This window comes from Eucyclogobius newberryi, unplaced genomic scaffold (genome assembly GCF_026437365.1).
Source record: "Eucyclogobius newberryi isolate DKJ021-1_F unplaced genomic scaffold, fEucNew1.0.hap1 SCAF_16, whole genome shotgun sequence".
In the NCBI taxonomy this organism is placed as follows: domain Eukaryota; kingdom Metazoa; phylum Chordata; class Actinopteri; order Gobiiformes; family Gobiidae; genus Eucyclogobius; species Eucyclogobius newberryi.
This window is the reverse complement of record NW_027315790.1, coordinates 22,156,816-22,180,608: the sequence shown is the minus strand read 5'-3', so window position 1 is coordinate 22,180,608 and position 23,793 is coordinate 22,156,816. Positions and strand designations below refer to the sequence as shown.

General features: G+C 39.2%; 1 protein-coding gene and 1 long non-coding RNA gene across 2 annotated transcripts; both read left to right on the top strand.

Moving 5' to 3' along the window:
* The first annotated feature begins 1,502 nt into the window (after positions 1–1,502).
* On the top strand, positions 1,503–3,652 carry LOC140361447 (uncharacterized). The gene is made up of 3 exons (XR_011927017.1): positions 1,503–1,594; positions 2,317–2,456; positions 3,276–3,652. It is a non-coding gene; the product is annotated as an uncharacterized lncRNA (long non-coding RNA).
* A 1,054-nt stretch (positions 3,653–4,706) lies between these two features.
* On the top strand, positions 4,707–22,375 carry recql4 (RecQ helicase-like 4). Its single transcript, XM_072447934.1, has 28 exons — positions 4,707–4,997; positions 5,064–5,097; positions 5,235–5,353; positions 5,490–5,639; positions 5,707–5,849; positions 6,210–7,164; positions 7,654–7,736; positions 8,118–8,214; positions 8,292–8,454; positions 8,922–9,032; positions 9,108–9,269; positions 9,343–9,435; positions 9,518–9,654; positions 9,867–9,950; positions 10,112–10,300; positions 10,722–10,904; positions 11,599–11,800; positions 11,872–12,065; positions 12,572–12,655; positions 12,743–12,880; positions 12,958–13,074; positions 13,386–13,602; positions 13,931–14,060; positions 14,775–14,935; positions 16,940–17,117; positions 17,732–17,885; positions 17,977–18,085; positions 22,146–22,375. Exons 1-28 carry the CDS (start codon positions 4,914–4,916, stop codon positions 22,265–22,267), a joined length of 4,593 nt encoding a protein of 1,530 aa, XP_072304035.1. The 5' UTR covers positions 4,707–4,913; the 3' UTR covers positions 22,268–22,375.
* The last annotated feature ends 1,418 nt before the right edge of the window (positions 22,376–23,793 follow it).

Here is a 23,793-nt window from a genome sequence, read left to right as displayed (position 1 = left end):
GGGGCTGGTCTCAATGTTCTGACGGCGACGTTATTCACTTTGGCCACCACGGCCATGTTGGACTCATGAACACTTCCTAATTCCTCATTCACAGCACTGTTCTCTTTTGTGTACACAGTAAGCCTATTTTTATCCTACAGTAGATTTAATTTTTTTATTTAATGTATGCCCTTTTTGATTTCTATATAAGTTATATACATAAGGCTGATAACTATACTATAGCTAATAAAGACATATAGTGCTTACACATGGCCATGGCGTGAGCACAGCTCCAACAACACACATCCCAGCTGTGAGGCGGCTTAAATTAGCCCAAAACTAACATAAATTAAGTTCTTACTCCACAATCATCCTCTAACTGCACACTGTATCCAAATGTTTATAAGTTAGTCCAATACACACAATTTATGGGTTTAGTCCCTGATCCCAAATTCCGCAGAACCCCAAGCCAATAGTACAGGGCCTGGAGTACTGGCCCCAGGGCTGTGTGACAGGGTCTGGAGCGCTGGCCCCAGGGCTGTCTGACAGGGTCTGGAGCGCTGGCCCCAGGGCTGTCTGACAGGGTCTGGAGCGCTGGCCCCAGGGCTGTCTGACAGGGTCTGGAGCGCTGGCCCCAGGGCTGTCTGACAGGGTCTGGAGCAATGGCCCCAGGGCTTTAATCTTGTAATATGACTTTAATCTCGTAATATTAAGATTTATCTGATTTATCTTTTTTCCCATAAAATTACTTCTTAATTACTAATGACTTAAATATTGATATGTTATGTGTTTTTTTTCTGACTTTAATGTCATAACATTATGACATTATTATCATAGTGCAATTTTTTCGGGTTGGTCCTCATATTTACTCCGTCATACTCCTTCACGTTTTGTCAAATCTGAAAAATAATTGTGTTCACTTTGGTTAAATGTCTGGTATACCTGCCATATAGACTTTAAGACCTTATTTTCCTGGTTCATATTTTATGGTCAAGTCCTGTTCAAGATGTTATTTAAGCCTGATGTGACCTACAATATGTTTAGTCTTGATCCAGGTCTAGGTCTAGTCTAGTTTTAGTTTAGATCTGCTCTAGCTTTAGTCTGGTTATTGATTGACACTGGGTTGGTCTTTGCTAGTCCTGCTTTAGTCCTGTTTTTTTGTGTGTGTGTGTGCATAATTTCAATGGAAGGCTTTTAACTTAACTTTTGCTTTTCATATCAGTTCCTAAAAGTTGCGCGTGCAGTTATACAATAAAGAACTTTGTCTGTAGCATGGATCTATTATAATATCTGGATAGGGTACGCCCCCTCTGCCTCTGGCTCCAAATTGAGTAGTGGCCACTTCGCAGAATGCAGCCTTATGGTCGGACCATTTCAAGAGTTCGGCCTCTAAAATTACCAAACATGCTAAATTGTTTTTTGTCTAAAAATAAAATAGAAGGAATTTCACTCTTCAACTGTTTCTAAAATACTTAAAAAATACATTTTTAACCTTCCGGTGAACGGTGTACGCGCACCGAGCGCGCACGTGACCCTCATGAACGAGCCTCAGGAGAACATGTGACGGAAACTAAACACAAACAGAAGAATGTGACCAGACGAGACCACGATACACGTAAGTTGTTTGTATGTCATTCCTCACGTTTCACACATTGTTCCATGTGAAGTGTAAATCAACGATTACACAGTTAACACGAGTTAACACAAGCTAACACGAGCTAACGTAAGCTAAAGTTTAGCTACACAAAGATGCAACAACACGTCATGATGGCTCGTGCTTCTGCAAATAAATAACTAATTATTTCTCTTACTAAATGTTCTAAGAGACAAAAGGTTAAGCACAGATCAAGGAAAACTAGAGAAAGAAGGGAAATAAAGTGATGTTTGTATTATGTGCTATAAAAAACAACCAATAATTCAAATATAACCTGCTATAATGGGTCATATCTTACATATATAAATGTAAAGGTGTTTAAAAGTGACAGTCCTGTACTTACAGGGGCTGAGACCACATTTGAGGTTTTATTACCCATTTAATAATGACGTGTGCTGTGTTTAAACAGCAAAGCACACGCTTGTTTTGTATAGGAATGTCATGGATTTACTTCCATGGAATATGTAGAGATTTAGCAAACATGTCAGTTATGTTCTAACTTCTAAGGTTTAAACTTATGCATAAGTAAATGACTTTTGGTTCTAGCTTTAAAAATTAATGTGAAAAGAGGAACTTTTGTGTTACAGAGCGAAATGTAAATCTGTCAATAACATATTCCAGCTTTTCTCTGTTAAATGTGCAGAATATATCAATGTTCTAATGAGTATCTTTCTCATCTTCAGAGTGCTGACCAGTGAGTTTAGTCTGTCTGTGCTGTCCAGAGCTCTACAGGTCACTGCAGGTCACTACAGGTCACTGCAGACCTAATCACTGCAGACACAGAGTCATCTCAAGTAAACTCCTGACGACTCCAAAGCAAAAGGTATTTTAATAATAACTTGTGCCTCGACTAAAAGTAAACAGTGTAGAATCAGTATTTTGAATTTATAAAATGTCTGTTTTGTTATGACCAAAAAAACTAAATGATAATTGTTCTTCAAAAGAGCCACTGCTGTGTCACATGTGTCTGTGAAGCAGCTTCAGGACAAACATATGAAGTGTATGTTATATGACTTGTATAATCTAAACATATGAAGTGTATGTTATATGACTTTTAATAAATCTAATACATATGAAGTGTATGTTATATGACTTTTATAATCTAAACATATGAAGTGTATGTTCTATGACTTGTATAAATCTAAACATATGAAGTGTATGTTATATGACTTTTATAATCTAAACATATGAAGTGTATGTTCTATGACTTGTATAAATCTAAACATATGAAGTGTATGTTATATGACTTTTATAAATCTAAACATATGAAGTGTATGTTCTATGACTTTTATTAATCTAATACATATGAAGTGTATGTTATATGACTTTTATAATCTAATACATATGAAGTGTATGTTCTATGACTTGTATAAATCTAATACATATGAAGTGTATGTTATATGACTTGTATAATCTAAACATATGAAGTGTATGTTATATGACTTGTATAATCTAAACATATGAAGTGTATGTTATATGACTTGTATAAATCTAATACATATGAAGTGTATGTTATATGACTTGTATAATCTAAACATATGAAGTGTGTGTTCTATGACTTGTATAAATCTAATACATATGAAGTGTATGTTCTATGACTTGTATAAATCTAAAGCTGTGACATGTTCTGTTTGTCCCTCAGTCATACGATGGAGCTGAACGGTGCAGTTACTGAAGTACAGAAGACTGCGTAGCCATGGAAACAAAGTCTTGTTAAATACTGCGATATTCAGTATTTAACGCAATAATGTCACATTCATGTGCATATAACTGATGTAAAAAGAGTGTTTATTTTACCATTATTATTAGTATTATTTTGTCCTACGCTGTTTTTATTTTATCTTTATCTTTATTTTCCCCCTCCATTCCTTATTAAGGTATGAGAGGTTCTGTCTATAGGAGTTTTTGTTTATAAGAGTTCTTCTATTAAGAGTGTTTTTTAAACTTCCTATAAGTGATCTGTCCTTTTCCTCTGTATCTACTGTGTTGCAACAACAAAATTTCCTCATGTGTGGACAATAAAGGAATATCTTATCTTATTCAGTTTGTTCTATTTGACTTATACAGGTTGTTTTATCATTGTTAATATTTTTATGTTGCACTGAATCACCAAAGCAAGTTCCACTGTTTGTGGATTCTGTTCTTTGACAATGGCAATACATTTTCTGATTCTATTAATGATGATAATAATAAACAGTACAGACTCCAAAACTCCTTAATAAGGGACTCCCACATTGTAGCTTTAAAACTCACTGTAGCTTTAAAACTCAACTAAAACTGGCTAAAATCAATTTATCATTTGTAGTTATAATCAGATTTACATTTATTGAACAAGTTCATTCATGTTCATTATTCGTATTAAATACATTAATAAACAAATGTGTTTTGTATTTATTAAAGATTGACATGATAAAAAAGACACAAAAGGAAACTGAATATAATTAAATACTGCTTAACTCAATTATGTAACAGAATCGATGATTATATTTTATATTTCTTCTCATCTGATTAAAAAAAATGCATATTGGCCAAATTATATTATGTAAATAAATAACTGAAAAGTTAACAAAATAAATACCCAAACCAAAAACTACAGAAAATGATGAGGACGTTATTCCACCTCTAAATGTAATTCATTGTCATTAAACCAGACTTTTTATCTTAACACTTCTTTAAAATTCTCTTAAATATCAGAGCTTTACAACATGATACATGTATATTTATAGATGGATATAACAATTCATCATTATACGTTACGTAAACAGACTATTTCAAGCCGAATTATTCCAAAAGTCGGTGTTGACTCTTCTCAGTCTTTCACGCTGCTGTGACGTGCGCGCTCCCGACGCCAAAGCCTCACGGCGATGACGTCACAAAAGTGGGAGGAGATATACCACTGTTCAGGAAGTAATGCGGAACTAAAAAACTTTTTTGGAACCATGCGCCAATGAGCAGCTCCATAGGTTTCAATGGCGGCCATCTTGGCTTCCGGGGGCTTGGTCTGTAGTTCCAGAATGTCTCTATTTTACTTTCGCGAATTGCGGCGGATCTGGCAACCCGGACTACTACTTCCGGGCGCGAAAACTGTAAACAACACGAGCACTGACACTGGGAAGGCTTCTGTCTGAAATAAACTGTCTTGCATGTTTTTATCGAGCTAAAGGGTTTAACTTAATAAATGCCTGTGATAGCTATGACACGGGGCTTATGTATTCTATGACACTCGCACAGTTTCAGTCTTTTTCCTGAAGCGAAAGGCTCAAATCAGCGACAGTTCGTCATGGATCGCTATAATGTAGTGAAGGTTTCACTGAAGAACTGGGAGCAAGACTTTGTCAAACAACACCGGAGGAAACCCAATAAGGTACGCTATTTGGAACATTTAATTCACGTCGGAAAACAGATCCTAAATTCACGTTTGTGCTCTCAGGAGGACATTGATGAAGCCCCAGAGGAGACAAAACGTAAGTACTCCGTCTCACTCCTGACGACACTCCACATGTGATTATAAAAAGTGTTTATAGACTTTATCAATGCGACATCTGCAGTTAATTCCCAGAGATTAGAAAAGGAATATTAATCAAAAGTGTGATATTTGCAGAGTTGTATAAAGAGTACAGAAGTTTGAAACTGTCCAAAGCAGACACCAGCAGTGAAACCCCAGGCAAAGGATCATCTGACCAGAGAACATCAAAAGAGAACAACTGCATGTCTATCAAGGTATTTTTCAAATCGTATATTTTTTTAATGTATAGTATATGCCTTCGTACCATCAGCACACATCTTGGAATCTGTCTTTTTTGTTTTTCTTGTCTTCACCGTCTCAACATTGTGTGGTTTTTGTCTCCTTTTATAGGAAGCAGATTGCTGGGGTTCACATTTGAATCGTAAGTCGATGCCGGCTGCTGCTGCTCCAAAACTCACAACGCAGGACAGAGATAATCTGACAGCTTCAGCGCAGTACTACGGCCTTAAACTCAAGTCTAATTTAGTTGCGCTTGGAAAAGTAAGACCAACAACTGCAGTACTCCGCAGTAGTGATGTGAAGATTTACTGTGTTATCTGACATCCAGGAGAGGCCCGTGTCTTTAAAGAAAACTCCAAGTCGGACGACGCTGAACTCTTTGAAAGATGAAACTGCACGTGCAAATAGTCCAGTGTCCACTCCTCAAACTACACCGTGCAAAACATTTCATTTCAACCCCTTCTCTCCAAGGTACTTTAAAAACAAACTACTCAATTGTAGTTCTCGCCAAAATCACACATAGATATTCGATAAGACACAAGCACATATCATAATCACAGTTTTTACCACTTAAGTCCCTATTTTTACCTTTTTATCTGTGCATTTATTCCAGTATTTCCCTTTTAATAGATAAGACTAGTATTGTTGTAAATATATAGAAGTAACTATTTACGTGTAATCAGTGTTCAGTCATACTCCAAAAATGTTACAAAAAAATAGTCCATGGTCTCCATAAATTTCAGTATTAAAATGCGGAAAGAATATTACAAACTAATTCATGCAACTATTAAGTCTGACTGAACACGTGTGATATTCATGTTTTTCACACAGACTTGACTCCAGTTTTGGATCCCTAGCATCTCAGTCGATGCCTTCTAAAGAACCAGAAGAACCTTTTGAACCCTTTACTTCTTTCACTGAACCAACAACCTCTATTAGTGAAAATAAACCTGCTCCTTCTTCTGGCAGAAAACTCTCTCTTATATCATTACTGTCACCTTCCAAAACTCTAGTAGCTTCAACAAAATGTGTTACAAATTATCAAGATGAAGCGAATGGGAAAACGATGCAAACACCTCTCAAAAACATGGCTACCGAGGAACCAGATTTAAACGGATTAAAGTGGAGTGAACAGTTCCCCAATGGTTTCAGAGGAGGGATAAAAAATACTCCAGCAAAACAGTCTCTTGCAAACAGACTCACTCACATTGACAAGAAGTGGCTGGAAAGATGTCAAGTTTTTGGAGAGTTGGGAGCGGAGGAGAAACCTGCTGTGGGGAACAAGGAAGTTATTATTGAACAAAAAGAAAATAAGGAAATAAATCAAGTTGATGTTGAAAAAGAATTTAGCAAAGACAGTAGCAGTAAAAGTAGAGGTAGTGATGACGGTAATCGAGATGAAAATATGTCAAGAGGTGGTCAAACGTCTGAGGTGAACCACAGTGAGGGAAAAGCTGTCCAACGCAAAAGTAAAAAAGCTGACAATGAGAATAGAGCAGTCAACATAGATGTAGAGCCACCAGGAATGACGCCTCCTCTGACGCCCGAAGACGATGCTAAAGCTAAAAGTACCAAAAGAAAGGGTCGAAAGAGGCAGAGGGAAGGAGGAGAAGAGGTAGAGGCAGAGGAGACGGGAGCAAACAAGAAACGGAGGCGGAAGAAGAAAGATGTGGATGCTGATGACAACCAAAGTCCAAAACCAGCGAAGAAACGTAGAGCTAAAAAGAAGGGAGACGATAACGAGGAGGAGGACGACGAGGTGAAGAAAGAGAAGGAACCTAAAAAGGTAACTGAAATATTTTGTGTATTTTTATTTTTCACATACAGAGCAAAGAGTCTCTTGCTTTAAATTTAGAATAAGTGCATTACTCATTCACTCAATACTCTGTGGTGGTAAATTACTATTGTATCTCCTACCTACACCAATCACTCATTCACACACCGCATTCATAAAAGGGATTGTTGTAACATTATGCACTAGAGCAGAGGTGTTTAAACTTTTTCCACCGATGCCCTCAGACCGGTAAGCAATACACTGAGTTGTTAAATTGTCACCACTCTTTAAATCAAGCTCAGAACCTCCAGTATTAGGTCTGTCTCACACCAAAATGTTAGTTATTGAGCTCATAATGGCACAAAATGTTAGACTTGCAGTGTAAAAGTAGGTGCTCAGGTGGTAATGTGAGCCAATTCAGCAGGAAGCCAGAGGGCCAAACATAGTAGAGGTGTCAATTTAATGCACACAGTTGGTCAAATGATATGTATTGCTGTCCAGCCCCCACAGGAGAACTTGTTTGGAGAGGTGGAGGAAAACTTTGGAGCCAGGAAACTATACCAGCCCGGTTTAAACAAGCCAAAGTAGGTCTACTATACAATACTTAGCATAACAAAGTATCAGGGCGGCACAATAATATAAGCAAAAGTAATGATATCCCAGTATTGAACTCAATTATAAATATACATTTCTAAATATATCGTATAAGACCAAGGCCCTCCATTTGCTGGAGATGTTCTGTTTTTAAAAGGAAAAAGACTGATCTTCTGCGTAATTTTCAGTTTAAAAAACTGTCTAAAAAAGATACTAATGCATTAAGGCATGAACGTGTTTGTTTTAATGGAATGGAAATAATTGTATCTAAAAAATATCTATGGCATTAATTAACAGCCATCTCGCAATGATTTACAATATTTTGCAGCCCTACAAAGTACGACTACTACTGCACTGTTATTGTGTTATAGGAATATGAAAACGGAGGGAAACTTTGTCAAAATAAACCTCAAGAAGAAATCCCATGTGAAAGGATATGCGCTGAGAGGAATGGCTCTGAGGCGACAAGTACGTGACAAATGGAGAGAAAAAAGTCGAATGCTGTGGTTAAACGTTCCATCTTATTACAACACATTGTTTGATAGATGTACATGGAGAAGTTCCAGCTGAAGGGGGAGCGTTTTGGTGGCGGCAGAGGGTTCTTTCGAGGGGGTCGAGGTGGATTCAGAGGCTCAATCAGTCGTCAAGGAGACACGTGCTACAAATGTGGAGGCACCGGACACTGGGCCATGGACTGCAAGGGCCGAGGTAACGGGAGGATCAGAGGGGTTTGAAGTGAGACTGGAAAAGTTAAATGATACAATCAAGTTTGGAAAATCACAACACTTAATTCTATATTCCCAAAAAATAAAATAAAAACATGATTGAGCCATTCTCTGATTTGAGTCTTAAGATGGGCAAATTATGATAGTGTTATTTATGTTTGCTCTCTTTGTCATCCAGGGTTGTTCCATATCTATGTCTTTAATTTAAACTAGATGACTTATTTTTTAATCCTTTTATAATGGGATTATAGCAGAGGGATGAAATTGTGTCTTTGCCAAAAACATGTCAACATTCATTCAATTTTATTGCAACAAATCACATTTTCCTTATTTATATTTTGAAGGGAAAATGAATTAAAACATGCTCAAAGAGAGTTTTTGTGATGATGTAGTTCTGAAAGTGCATGAAGCTACATAATATGAATAATAAGTTCATATTTGTCCTTTTAGCCCCGCCCCCTTCAACACAAGACGAGCCACCAGCCGAAGAGGAGCCCTTTGAACTTCCCACTCTGGAGGAAGTTGCCAGGGCAACGGGAACGCTCAAATCTGAACCTATTGGTAGTGGAATATTTCTTCAATGTAACATGGAAGTGTTTTGCATTAGGTTTTATGTATGTAATTGTCTTCTTTTAGTTTCCCAGAGCATAAGTGAAGAGTCTTCCCAGCACAACGACGAAGACGGTGAAAAACAGGACGAGATTTTGCTGAATGTCATCCGTCCAGACTACGAGCGCCCGCCTGCTCCTCCGCCGCTGGAGCCTCTGTTCCCTCTCACGGAAAATGGGAAAGTTCAAGGTAAAAACTGCTCTCATCTTGCATGCAATTTCTGTTTTTCTTTTCAAGTGAAGAAAATTAAACCTGTTCACAGAAACGCCAGCTGAAGTCTTTGAGGGCCTCAAAGATTTGGGCTATCAGTCGTTCAGGCCTGGGCAGGAAGATGCCATCATGAGGATCCTGTCCGGTAGTGCAATCTTACCACTGTTGTGTTTAATTACGTTTATTTAATTATGTTTGCTTATCTATTCTTTTATTCTTGCTCTCAGGTCTTTCTACGTTAGTGGTGCTGTCGACAGGAATGGGCAAATCGCTCTGCTATCAGCTCCCGGCGTACCTCTTCTACCAGCGCTCGAAATGCATCACGCTGGTCATCTCACCTCTGGTCTCTCTCATGGATGATCAAGTAAGCATCCAAATAAAAGTGTAAACGTACCAAGACGATTGTAGAGGCATTGTTAAAACCAGTACATGATGTTTGTCTGTGGAAGAAATCAACTAAAGCCAGAAGTTACTGCTTATACATTATTTAATTTGTGCATTTCAGGTCCAAATAATAGTCTTAAGTATATAAAATATCAGTATTGTAATGTGCTGTAATTCTGTATATTTTTGTAGCTTTCTGGGATTTCGCCAAGGCTAAAGGCGGCTTGTATTCACTCAAACATGTCGATGAAGCAGAGAGAAGCTGCCATCGAAAAGGTGCAACAACAATCTTATTTTATCTTCCTGATATCACATGGTGCACTGTAAATATATGCAATTTTATTTTATGTACCTGTAGTTAGTTTACAGATACGACAGAGGGAGTAGTTCTGAACAACACACGTTTTTAAAGAGAGCACCGTTTCTGTCCTGTCCAGGTGAAGGCAGGGGAGGTGTGCGTGTTGCTCCTCTCTCCCGAGGCTCTGGTCGGTGGAGGCGGTTCAGGATCTGGGTGTCTGCCGCCTGCTCAATATCTCCCCCCTGTGGCGTTTGCGTGCATAGACGAAGCTCATTGTGTGTCCGAGTGGTCGCACAACTTCAGACCCTGCTATCTGCGGCTCTGTAAGGCAAGTCGCAGAGTACAGCTAAAGACTATTTTGTTTTTGTTTGTTATTTCGGTCAACTGGACAGGGACAACTAAACATTACATACACACGAATCAGAACAACAAAAAGCTTATGACCCTTTTGCTAAAAAACGACAACAACGCAGCTGGACATACAAATCAAAACATACAAAACATTTATTTATTTATTTATTTTCAACATTTTCTCTCTACATTAGCCTAAATTTGCTTCCACAATTATTTTCAATCAATATTTTTTTTTAATCTGACCTATTCTAAGGTTTAATCTATGACCTTACTGTTAAGGGGAAAAAAAGAGAAAAGTAGTCAAAAAAGCGTCTGAACATGTTTTCTATAAATGTGAAATAATCTGAGTTTGGCTACCTTTTTTACTACATACAAACTGGCGTGTGCACATGCAGGTCCTGCGGGAGCGTCTTGGCGTGCAGTGCATGTTGGGACTCACTGCTACAGCCACTCTCTCCACCGCGCTGGACATCGCTCGACATTTGGACATCAACGACGAAGACGGCATCGCTGTGAGGTCTGCTGCCGTGCCGCCAAATCTCATCCTCTCCGTGTCTATGGACAGAGAAAAGGACCAGGTACGTCTCCTGGATCAATGTTTACAGTTTTGTGGTGGAGGGTCGGCCGCCTGCTTGTCTCCATGGGAATGTTTATGGCTTTTCCTAGAATGTTTCAGAGTATGGCAATGATCAATAAATTAATGATTATTTTAGTAGTCTACAAGGAAGCGATTTTATTTTTTTATGAGATGGCATTTATTCATATTACAAATGTATTATTTTAATGCATTTATGACCAGAGAACATTTATTAAAGTGCGTAATTGATAAAAAGCTGTGTTTATGATTTGATTTAACGCTTTTTGAAACGTATCTCAAACAAGGTTCTTATCAGAGTCTGCACAGACCACATAGCAACGATTATTAAAATAGTTGACTTATCGACTACTAAAATATTTGTTAAGATTAGTTGTTGCAGGCCTGAATTTTATCAGTCCACACAGAAACATGCAAGGACAACACCAGGCCTAGTTACTGGCCGGATCTGTGGAGAGGCAACTATGCTCATAGTAAAGAATGCGTGTAATTTAAAGGTATTTTTGAGCAATTAATGTTTTAGATGGATTAGTTAAATGTCATTCTTTGGAGAATACTAGGTTAAGCAATAACATCTATGGAAACAAGCAGGTAGCAGAGCCTCCATCAGAAAAGTTACATCGTGCATCTTTACTTTTGACCGTATTTTAACTTCTTTATTTTACTCTCGATCACAGGCCTTGGTTTCCTTGTTGAAAGGCGACAGATTTGGATGCCTGGACTCCATTATTGTGTATTGCACCAGAAGAGAGGAAACCACACGAATCTCTGCGCTGCTGAGAACCTGCCTGCAGGGGGTGCTAGTCAAAGAAAATCCAAACATTACAAGCAATAGCCAGACTCTGAATAACCCTTTTGGACAAAAGAAGAAGGAACTAGGTATGTGGGGCAGTCCTATGAAACGATATGTGAAATGTGGTTTAGATATTCACGTGCATTTTCATTTATAGCAAGAAAGAAGATCCGTAAACCAATCAAATGGCAGGCAGAGTCGTACCACGCTGGTCTGTCGGGGTCCGAGCGGCGCCGAGTCCAGAATAACTTTATGTGTGGGGAGCTGAGGCTCGTCGTGGCAACTGTAGCTTTTGGAATGGGACTGGACAAATCGGACGTGCGCGGGATAATCCACTACAACATGCCGAAGGTGCGGGGGAAGAAAGTACAGCCATTTACAGCTCTCACCCAGTGTTTGCAAATGTGTCAGATTTATAAAAAAAAAAAGAGGTGAAAGTCTGTTAGTTTATTTAGCATGCTTGGGACATAGGATGTAATGCCTCTCTTGGGTTCTTCAGCGGAAGTTTCAAAGTGTATTTGTTGGTCAAAAAGGATATGCAATATTATCTAGGTTGATTATGGATATCAATATAAGTAAAATTAATATAATATAACGGAAATAATTGACAATGTATTTATTTGCCTTAAAAGAATCATGAAATGTCAGATTTTGTGATACGTTTTGAGATTTTGGCCTGTAAATGTGTCTATTAATGTATGTGTGAAATTAGAGATGAATATAAGAGTGGCCAGTTGTTGTTGGTGTATTTTTCTGCTTGTAGTAGAGGGAATGATTGCTGTCACTTAAAAAGGAAAAAATTGTTAGAGGATACACACAATTTTAAGTAATAATTATTTGTTCACCAATGTGTATAGAGCTTTGAAAGTTACGTTCAGGAGATTGGTCGAGCAGGGAGAGACGGAGAGCCAGCCCACTGTCATCTGTTCTTAGACCCAGAGGTGAATCAAGTTATTTTTTATAATATCTATACATATTCTATATTTGGCCCTCTTCAGTTTTATAATTGTATGTGTGTTATGTCTTAGGGCGGCGATCTGCATGAGCTCCGCCGTCACATCTACTCTGATACTGTGGACTATTACACGGTGAAGCGGCTCGTCCAGAAGGTCTTCCCGCCGTGTAAATGCAAACAAATCCACCAGAAACAACAGTTACTCAACAAGGTAATCGTCATTTTGTACACGCGAGTAAAATGCACTTGCAATCACCTGTTGAGATACTATTAAGTGTTTTCCTGTAGGACATAGAGGATTCCGAGCTGCTTGAAATGATGGAAGTGTGTGAACAAGAGAGCGGTTTAATTCAACAAAATGCAGCACTGTCCAAAAATGACCAACCAAGTGGTGAACCAGCTCAAGTAAGAATTCATGTTTCAGAAACCGTGTTAACCGTAACGTCTTAAATAGTGTTGTCCAAGCCGTGGAATCCAGCATGAGTTTATGGGGAGCTCTAGATTGAATTACAATTGCAGATTTAAATCGACTGACATCTGAATATTTTATTGAATGCTTCAGGGATTTGTCTTTGTGGTTGAATTTCCTCTTCAAACAAAGAAGCAAATTCAATTTACAACAGACGGGGGATGAAAGTGCGTTCCAGTGTCGGACCAATTCTTTCCATTGTCTTAAAAGAGAAAAATATGTCCTTTTTCAGGTTGACACTGATGAGCTTCCAGTTGAAGCAGCTATAACTGAATCTGAGCCTGAAGCCCAAGAGGACAAGTCTCTTCAGCCACAAGAAGCTGGCGGTTTGTCAAACGGCAACAGTGACATAGAGACAGAAGAGACCGTGATCTTCGAGTGGCCGAACGAGCGAGTTTGTCACACTCACGAAAGAGCCATTCCCGTCCAACAAACTGTCGAGACGTTGGACATCACAGAGGAAGGTAAGAAAGAAACCCAAACCATTAGCCATGTCAGTTATTACGGTAATACTGAAGACGACATTAGGCCACTGACAGACTGACCCTAAAGCTGTTATTATTCCTGTAAAGCTTTTGCTAAATTAACTGTGGAAGTGAACTTTAGCCATTTAGTCATTATAGAAAAGCAAAGAAAAAGTTACATAATGACATACACTTTGAGCCAACAAAAATACAGTTTCGATGAATGAATGCTAAAATTATACAGTAATTATTGTGACAGTTATTGAGACACATTCATACCATCTAATAAACTTATTTCATTCCTAGTAATCTGTCCCGTTTGAAACAGGCGTGGAGACGTTGCTGTGTTATTTGGAGCTTCATCCACAGCGTTTTGTGGAGCTGCTTCACCCCACGATGTCTCAGTGTAAAATCGGCTGCTACAACGGACCACGGCAACTTCAGAAACTCACAAAAGTGTAAGAACGATATATTTTATTCTTTCATTTCAGTTTAGGAGATGTTCTTGCTGTTGTATCAATATTTTAACCCTTGGCAAGCCCACAAATTGAAGTAAAGTTGTAGTTAATTTCACAAATGTACTTTGTAAAAATTACAACAAAATGCGTTTTCCCTGATATAATATAATTTGTTGTACTTTTCTTTTCTTTTTTAACTATTTATTATTATTTAAACACACAGCAACAAAACTTACATAACACAAACTAACCTATATAAAGAATTAGAGAAGAAAAATAAGACGATATATATATACACATTCACATATATCCACATTCATTGTACTTTTCATGATGATTTTGAAAACAGGCAGCCACTTCATTCATCATTTTGCTCCTGTTTTTCTGTATTTGTATTTCTCCATCTATATTGTGACAATATCAATTATCAACTATCTTACAAACAGCAGCAGAAACTACAGGCCTAAACCATTGTCACAAAAAGATTCCGCATACAACATACGAAAATATTTCCAAATCACACCTTTTCGCTCTAGTTCAATGGTTTTGGACAAAAATTTTCCCCAGGACACTCCAAAATGGAAACTGGTTCAATTAGATCCATGTGTGAATCCGTTTACACCTGGCAGTAGCTTGAGGCACATCAGTTGTTTCCGGCAGACTGGTTTAAAATCAAGGGCCTTAACAATAAAAATGTGGCGATTTCCCCTGCAGCTGTCCCCCTGTGGCTGTGGTCCTGGCCCGGATGCGTATGGCGGGACAGCGGGTCGAGGTTCTGGACGAGGTGGAGTTTGACGTGGTGGAGTTGGCCGACACGATGGGCTGGCAGCTTCCTCTGGTGAAGAGAGGACTCCGGCAACTGCAGTGGAGCTCCGGTTTGTCACAATACACATTTTACATAGATGTACTGAAAGAAATGGCGGGGGATATTGATATTTTGGAGTATCCCCGTAAAGATAGTCGGACGATAATGTGTCAATCCAACAGAAAGGAGTTAAAACATCTTTAAATGTGTTGTTTGAGGTCTAATTATCAGACAAATGTGATATGTCTGTAAACTGGATCACAAAAGTGCAGAAACATCATCGTATAACCCTAAAGCTAACCCTATACCCTTATTTGAAAGTTTACATCCCTTTTAACATTTTTAGTCAGCTCTTTATGTAGAATTTTTTACTATAAATGATCTACTCGACGAATTTAAATTTTGCATAGCTTCAAAACAATATTCACAATATTGTATATTTTTTAATATATTGCCCACCTCTAATCCTGATAATGATGTTCAGAGGATATTGGAAATCATACAGAAATTAGCTATAATGTGTCTTAAAATATATTAATAGTGGATTTTATACCCTAATTGGGAAGAACACACGTTTGTTCCTATTTGAGCTTTAATCAGCTCCTCGAGATTTTTTTAAATTATAAATTATATACCAAATATTAAATTGACTGAAAACTTACAGTAGTTGGTTATAGTCAAAATATTAAATGCTGTCAAATTGTAATTCTTTAAGTGTTTGCACAAGAAATAAGTATTTTTTTGTAAAGTGAAAGAATTTGAGAGTACATTTTAATTTGAGAGTAAGATTAAAGTAAGAGATGTTTTTGTAACACATAAACCAAATGCATATAACTGTACAATTATAATTTCACAAATTTCTTGATCTAAATGACTTCTGTAAACATCAGTAATAATACATTCAATTTCCAAACTTTCATCTGAAATAACTTGCATTTTCACAATATGAGCCTGTATGTTTCTGTACATGCATTACAGGCTGCGAAATAGACGGGGGCCCGGGGCCCGCAAGCAGTTGAATCTCCGGCGGGCCCGCGGTTTGAAATAGGAGGGGGCCCGATTTAACTAGTAATTTGGCCATATTCGTGACATTTTCATCGCTTAAGTTTCGTTTTGACAGACAGGCCCACTTCGCACGTCTTCTCGCTTCTCATTGGCCGAGCGGTCTCCGTGATGTAATATCGATGAAAGCGGGCATCTGATTGGCCACTGCGTTCGTGTTGCGTTCATGTGCCCTCGGAAATGCCCCGTCAAACATATATACATTGCCCCGAATATTTGTTTATTTTGTAGGACGTGATTTCATATACCAGTATTCCACAAGATCTCCTTGTGTCAAATGCTGTAAACGGTATTTATTTTGTATATAAGAAACATTATTATATTGAATTAAACAGTGAAGTATCTTAAAACTGCATAGGAATGTGTAGAATAACAGGAGAGGCTTCCTATTCGAAAAACAGGAGATGTTGTTGAGTTACTGGGCACAAAGAATGTGTAGGTTAAGTTTCCAACCTATCCTGGGTATGAGGCGTTAGCCGCCAATTTCCATCAGTTGTTTTTTCAGCTGGACCCCTGTGGGGCATAGGGCTCATGAGGGGGTTTTTCTTTGTCTTTGAAATGCCTATAAAAGCTCTCCTGTCGAAGGAGACGGGGTCTTCTCATATTCGGCTAAAGAGGAGAACCAGATTGTCGACATCTGTATTTGATTGCTGCTTGATCATGATTAAAACCATTTTCTAAATCACGAAGCAGTGTCAAGCGAGCTGTCTTTTGTCTACCCAACGCACCTTCGAAACACCACCTCTGGGGAGGCACCACAACAGTTTTAAAGATCATGATCTCTGGTTTATATGATTTAGTATTTGTGCTCTTCATATCAAATAACAGATAAAAGTACTTTAAATTGTTTTACATGCTAATAACCAGGTTTAAAACAACACATTTATCTTGTTCTTATGATGCCACGCGCGCTTGTGGGCCCCTGAAATTGCTTGGGGGCCCCTAACTTTGAAAATCTATTTCTCAGCCTGCATTATAATCCAACTGTTACTCTGTGTTAAATGTGTTGCAGTGGGTGGTCGCAGTGGTGTTATGGCGGAGTTTTCGGCTCCGTCGTTTTACTTGCGTTCCTACGGCGACCTCGGCGACGAAGAGATGGACCAGGTCTGTCAGTTCCTCCACAGCCGAGTCCAGAGCCAGGAGGCCACGCAGCTCTACCAGCTCACGTCATGCTTCAAGGCTTTCAAAAGGTACACCCGCGTTTAAAGTCTATTCTTTTAGCTTAGGCTTGGTTGTACTGCGCTGAATATGTAGTATATGTAGGTGTGATGACCTTCTCGCCCAATCTCGATGAAAGAGACAGTTTGGAGTGGTGGTTTTGTGGTTGAATAGGACTTTTAGTTAAGGTTCAAGAACAAAGATGTGGTGAACGTTTTGAAATAAACCTCTAGTTCCATTTAACACACCTCTAAACCAATGTATTCCTTGCTTTTACTGAATAAAACCTGTCGATATAAAACACAAGCAAAACTATTGTGATCTGCACTCTTTGATCTCCATTTGCCTTCTTTAATGGACAAAAATGCAATTTGGTTGAACTGTAAAAAAGGATGAAGGTGTGTATGCTTCAATGGATCTGATTTTTACAAATTTTCAGATCCTTTTCAGGAAAAACGTTCAGAGAGAAGAGGAGGCCTTGCTGTTATCGTACCATAACATTGTGGAGGCAGATTCTGTTGCTTTGCAAGTCCTTTTTTTTAGGTTGAGCTCAGAGATTAGGATATTTTCTGGTTCAAAATGTCTTCATATATTTCTAGGCGCTTATTTTATTTGTTCATGTCTGATATTCTGATTCTGTTGACAGTGTGGCACATCAAAGAGTAACTTCCTGTGTAGATGATTTGAACGAGGCCCGCAGTCTTCAGCTCAAAAGTCTCCTCTCTGAATATTTTGAAAAGGGGAGAGACCAGCAAAACACACTAGCTCCTTTGGAAATCGAGGAACTTGACAAATTCAAGGTAAGAAGAAAAAAAAAAAAAGTTCAGTTGTATTTTAATTCTTCATTTAGAACGCGTATTGTTAATTCATAGTTTTAACCTTGTTTTTCAGCTGTTGGACTGGGAGGGTCAGATCAGAGCCGACATTAGGAGTTTTCTCTCCAACAGAAGTGATGAGAAGTTTTCTGGACGAGCCGTGGCAAGAATCCTCCACGGCATCGGTGAGTCCACAATGGCAATGTTTTATTGCTGTTAAACGTTAAACTGTTCACAACTTTAGGGATCATCTCAAAATGGGTTTAAGCTGAAAAGACGTAATATTTTTCGGGGGCGTCTTTTTGTTGCTTTAAAGCTTCAATACATCGTTGTGGCAGTAATTGTTTTGAAATGCTAAAAAACTCTCAGCAACGAGGATTAGGCCAACATTAGGCGGCGGGTGCGGCGCGGAGCACGGGGAGTGCGTAAGGGGGAGCACGGCGCACCGCGGCCTGCCCGTGCGCACGGTGCGTTGGGATCACGGTGCGCAGTGGCCCGCGCGCGGCCCGCTCCCCGCACTGGCCACAGCGCGCCGTGGACCATGTGGATTGAGTAAACAAACATGCGCAACAGGTGACATTATTTGGAGAATTCATAACTTCTACTGATAAACATACCAAAGGATATTCAGAGATGTTCACTAGAGGTGAGCAGGGTCTATCAAGCTACTATCGTTTCATCAACGCGTTAACATTTTATGTGAAGCCAGTCTTTCGTCTTTTGAGGGGGGGAGGGGGTCCAGAGAGAGACGAAAAAAATTACGTCTTTTCAGCTTCAACCCATTTTGAGAAGATCCCTTAACCGAGGGGAAGCTGGAATAATGACTTGCAAACACTAGAGGGCGGTAGATCACTGGCAGCAGGGGTGTCAAACTCATTTTGGGCCGTGGGCCGAATTTCTACGCTCAGGCGTGGGCCGAACATAACGTAAACGTAACATAACAATAACATAAAACAATAAAAAATATAAGAAATAAATAATTTTATATAGCCTACGCTGTTTTTGAAGCAATTACTGGATGGATTAAAAGAAATTACAAAACGTTTGTTCTCATAAACTGGAATGTATTCAGAAAAACAAGTGTAATTTCACCAACACTGTGCTTCAGTTTATGTGCATTACAACTTCACAGTTGATCTACAGAGATAAACATTTAGTCATAGGTATTTGGAACTGGAAAATATTGTATTTGACTTTATAACAAAATAAACTTCTCAAGATCTAAAAAACCTTTTAAATGTACTAACTAACATTTCCGTGTAGTTATCTGTACACCTGAACTGACACACCACAAAATATAAACTAATGTGGGAGCGTTAAAGTAAGGAGTTAAGTTATTCCTCTTGCCTTGAAAATATAGATTTTTTAAAAAGTTGGGGCAGTGCATGAGCCACAGTGTTCCATCAAACCAAACTCTTGTCGAATCGTGGGCCAAATATTGTGTACAAAATAAAACAATAAAAATATAATAAATAAATAGCTTTTTTACAGCCTAGCAACAGTTGTGGAGACATGCACAAATCTGCAGCAGGTGAAAGTCCATATTCATGCATCAGCAGCAGGAACAGGAACATGGACTTTTGATGTGATTTCTGATATGGAATGTTCAGGTTCAGGTTCAGGTCTGGATTCGAATCCAGAGGTTTAGGTTCAGGTCCGGACCTAATGAGTACGGCTGAGCCCATGCCATATTTGCATAATGTTAGAACAGCATAACACATGCTACTTGGCTAAATTAAGTTGAAGACACTTGAACAAGGACGACTATCAAACACAATGCTTAACTGCAGATTGAAATAAACTCAACTTGTTTGGTTTATTCACTGTTTTTTAAAAGAAGTTACAACTTACAAATCACAAGCTACTTGCTAGCTGCTAAACTACATAGCTTAACTAACAGTTAACACACATTCATGTGTCACTTGAGGAACAACTTCTGAACAAGAGCATGTTGAGTATTGTTAACAGTCAGTCTGGGTCAAGCGGTCAAGGCTGTTTCAGCTGATACAATGTTTTGCTTTTAGATACATTTCCACTCTTTAATTTTGCAGATCCATTGGCATTAAAAGTCAGGTAAAAACCTTCAAACAGACAATACACCAGTGTAAATAATTAAGTAACAGTGTAAAATAACAGTGTTACAAAAACTAGCATAAAAGTCAACTAGAACCACTATAAAGCATCAACTTAGCAGTATCAAAAGTAGAATATGAAAATATTTTACACTACACAACACATCAAGATAATACATCATATTAGCAGCATTAAACACAAGACTATATTTAACAACTGTAGAATACAAATACAAAATACCATTATAAATAAATATAAACTCCAATTAATGAATGCCAGCAATTAAGCAATATTACTTTGACTTTACTTTGTATTTACTTAATGCCAAATATATCACACCACAACATAACACTTAAGTTATTTCATTCATATTTACACCCAGACCAAAGACCCAGACAAGAACCCACGCTGACCCCGCCCCTTTAACACGCGGCCATGCACGCAGCACATTACCGATCACAACATCGCAAGTGGCGGCCACAGCTTAAAACTGCTCAGATAAAGCCAGCAATCTTACCAGCTGTCACTTCAATGTTCATGTGGATACACGGTTCCGCGCAGCTCGACGCGTACGAGGCGCTCCTGTCTCTCACGTACGAGGCGCTCCTGTCTCTCACGTACGAGGCGCTCCTGTCTCTCACGTACGAGGCGCTCCTGTCTCTCACGTACGAGGCGCTCCTGTCCCTCACGTACGAGGCGCTCCTGTCCCTCACGTACGAGGCGCTCCTGTCCCTCACGTACGAGGCGCTCCTGTCCCTCTCGTACGAGGCGCTTCTGTCCCTCACGTACGAGGCGCTCCTGTCCCTCTCGTACGAGGCGCTTCTGTCCCTCACGTACGAGGCGCTTCTGTCCCTCATGTACGAGGCGCTCCTGTCTCTCGCTTCTTTTAACTAATTTCCTCGGCTTCAACTTCGGGGAAGATGCGTGCGTCACTAATTAGGGTCTATGTGCGCCATTGATAGCGACGCATGGCAGTGTTTACGTGTTTTCCAGCGCGTATTTCGCGATCTATGGAAGGTTTAAGATGGTCTAGATTCTAGAACGAAAAGGATATAGTATGTGAGTGCTAGATTTTGTATGAGTCCAGAACCGAATCACCGGGGTTTTGTTTTAAAAAAAAATCTGAACCGAAACGTTTTTACAAGTGCGGTCCGGTCCGTCGTACCGGTACGCATCCCTTGTGTGGACACAGTCATGTTCATACTTTATTACACTCTGACCTGTGTTTTTACCTTTGGCTTCTGATCTGTCCCGGTTTGTAGAGGTTTAGAGGTTTTCCTCACAGAGCATTATCACAGACGTTTGTTTTCTTGTTAGCTCCACATTAGCTCCACTTTTAGCACAGCTCTAACATCCACAAAACAGTCTCTTTTCTTCTTCCACGGGTTTCCCAAAACACGTCTCTTTCCTCGCTCAGACCTCTGCTCTGAGGTGCTTAAGTGCTGTAAAGTGCGCAAACGCGCGTTGTTACTCCTCAGCACTTCTCCCTCGGCAGTACACACGGCAGTGAAGAGGGCGCGCGGGGGAGGGGCCGCCACCAGCGGCATTGTGGGACGTGTAGTTTTAGCGTTAAAAACGAAAAAAGTCACGGATGTAACTATGGTTCTATGACTCTATTGAATTTAATATTTAAAATATATATATATATATATATATATATATATATATATATATATATATATATATATATATATATATATATATATATATATATATATATATATATATATATATATATATATATATATATATATATATATATATATATATATATAAGAAATGTTTGGCGAGCCGAATTAAAACGTTTGGCGGGCCGGATGCGGCCGTATGTTTGACATGGTTTAGAAGAACAGTGGGATGAAGCCTCGAAATGGAGAAAAAGGGCTTCAGTCAGAAGTTTGTTAAGTTTATAATGCAAAACTCTGTATTGTGACTAGTGTTTGAAGAAATAGACACATGATAATGAAAAACTCACCAAAAATGCAAGAAGGTTGTGATAAAGTTCAGTTTGAATCCTGGCTGCAACAATTTGCTGCATGTCCGCCCCTCTCTCGTCCCCATTTCACGCTGAAACTGTCCTGTTTAATAAAGCCAATGGGCCAAGAAAATCCTTTAAAAATGAGTAAAAAGTAACATTTATAGCTGCATGCCTAAACATTGTCACTTTTTCAGGGAGCCCGTGTTTTCCTGCCATAATCTACGGCAGAGACAGCCGCTACTGGAGGAAATACATTCAGTTTGACTTCAACCAACTCATCAGAATTGCCACTCAGGAGATCATTCGATTTAAATGAGCGATTAAAGTGGATGATTATGTTACTAGTTGTTTTATCAGACAAATGACAGACACCTTATTTTTAACCTTGTTTTGTACAAAGTAAATATAATAATAAAATATATTTTTGTAACTTGGGTTGTATTTATTTGGTATTTGATATTTATATTGGAGATTGTTTATAACGTAATAATTACGTATATGTGCAGTGTTCTCGCTGGGCTGAGGTTGAAGGATGACGTTGGGACAAACGTCTTAAAAAAAAGGACCACCGCGCTCGCCCACGGCGTACGACCACGCTGCAGCACCCTAAGATCACCGTGCAAGCGCCACGGTGCCTTTCGCTCGCGCCCCCTGTGGCGCGAGCATGGTTATCTTAATACTTGGCGGTATCTTTTGAGCATGGCGGTGACCAGCCGAAGCATGGCGGCCCGCCTTGCCAAAACCCCTCAGCGAGAACACTGATTTGTGTGTATGTATAGAGAAACTGTTCTTGTGGCGGGAGGTTCTGGTGTGTACATATTTATATAGATATATATATGAAAATGTCATGGAATCAGACAATACACCAGATGCTATTCCGTAACACATCGAGAACACAATTCAACTTAGAATATGAAACGACACAGAAATATCAGACATTTGTATGGCAAGCTTGAGAGAAAACGCCGGGACTGATCACGCAGGCTGTGGTACGCAGCCTGCGTGATCCTCCTGCGTCTCACTCCGTTTTTTCCCATGCTGGTTGGTTTTATTAGATATTCTGGAATAGGCGGGTCACATTTCTCATTGGTCAGCTTCACATCAAGGCACTTGTTTTACAGCTGGTATTTTTCCTAGAGATCAAGCCTTGGGTAAACGTTACCCAAACTCCTCTGGGCTGTCACCCCCCTGGGGCAACATTCTTTGGCCCATCTTTATGACCCCTTCACAAATGCAATTTGTCACACACCTGTTCTTCTCTTAGACTAATGATGCAGATAAAATATCACTATTATGCAGATAAAATACATCACAGAAATATACTCATATAATCACATTTCCCTCCTGTTTATCAAAGCATTAGTCTACTGTCTCATATGCCAAACACATTACTCTTTTCAGTTTTCAACATGTCTTTCATATAGGTGTTAAAATGACACTTTTACACTCAAAAAGTTATGCACAATTCTCAACATTGAACACACTCCTTTCCTTTCGGCCCACAACATGTGTACATGGCTATATTACTGTCCTAAATTTTGAGTCAGATTGGTCAATCTCTGTAATTTGACAAACAGACAATTTATACTGTCCATAATTTTGTGCGGTGTGATGGGAAATATAGAAGTACAAGCGGAAAGCCCTTAAAACCCGTTGCTCTCTGGTCAGTCAGTTTGACTCGTCAGGGACCTGTCTGGACACCCCAATAGAATCAAATACGTTGTATCAGGTGCTACTGGGACCAGCTCGTCCACTAACCTGTCGACCTTGACCCTGCGGTATGGTTCTGGGTGATGCTGATCACAAAAGAGACATAGGCACAAAGTCCTAGTCCTTCCAAGT

What these genes read in the sequence shown, in the direction of transcription:
- recql4 (XM_072447934.1), top strand. Translation starts at nt 4,914, where the DNA reads ATGGATCGCTATAATGTAGTGAAGGTTTCACTGAAGAACTGGGAGCAA. An exon ending in GCAACTGCAGTGGAGCTCCG is followed by an intron (nt 14,936 to 16,939) that starts GTTTGTCACAAT and finishes AATGTGTTGCAG; the next exon opens with TGGGTGGTCGCAGTGGTGTT. An exon ending in AAGAATCCTCCACGGCATCG is followed by an intron (nt 18,086 to 22,145) that starts GTGAGTCCACAA and finishes TCACTTTTTCAG; the next exon opens with GGAGCCCGTGTTTTCCTGCC.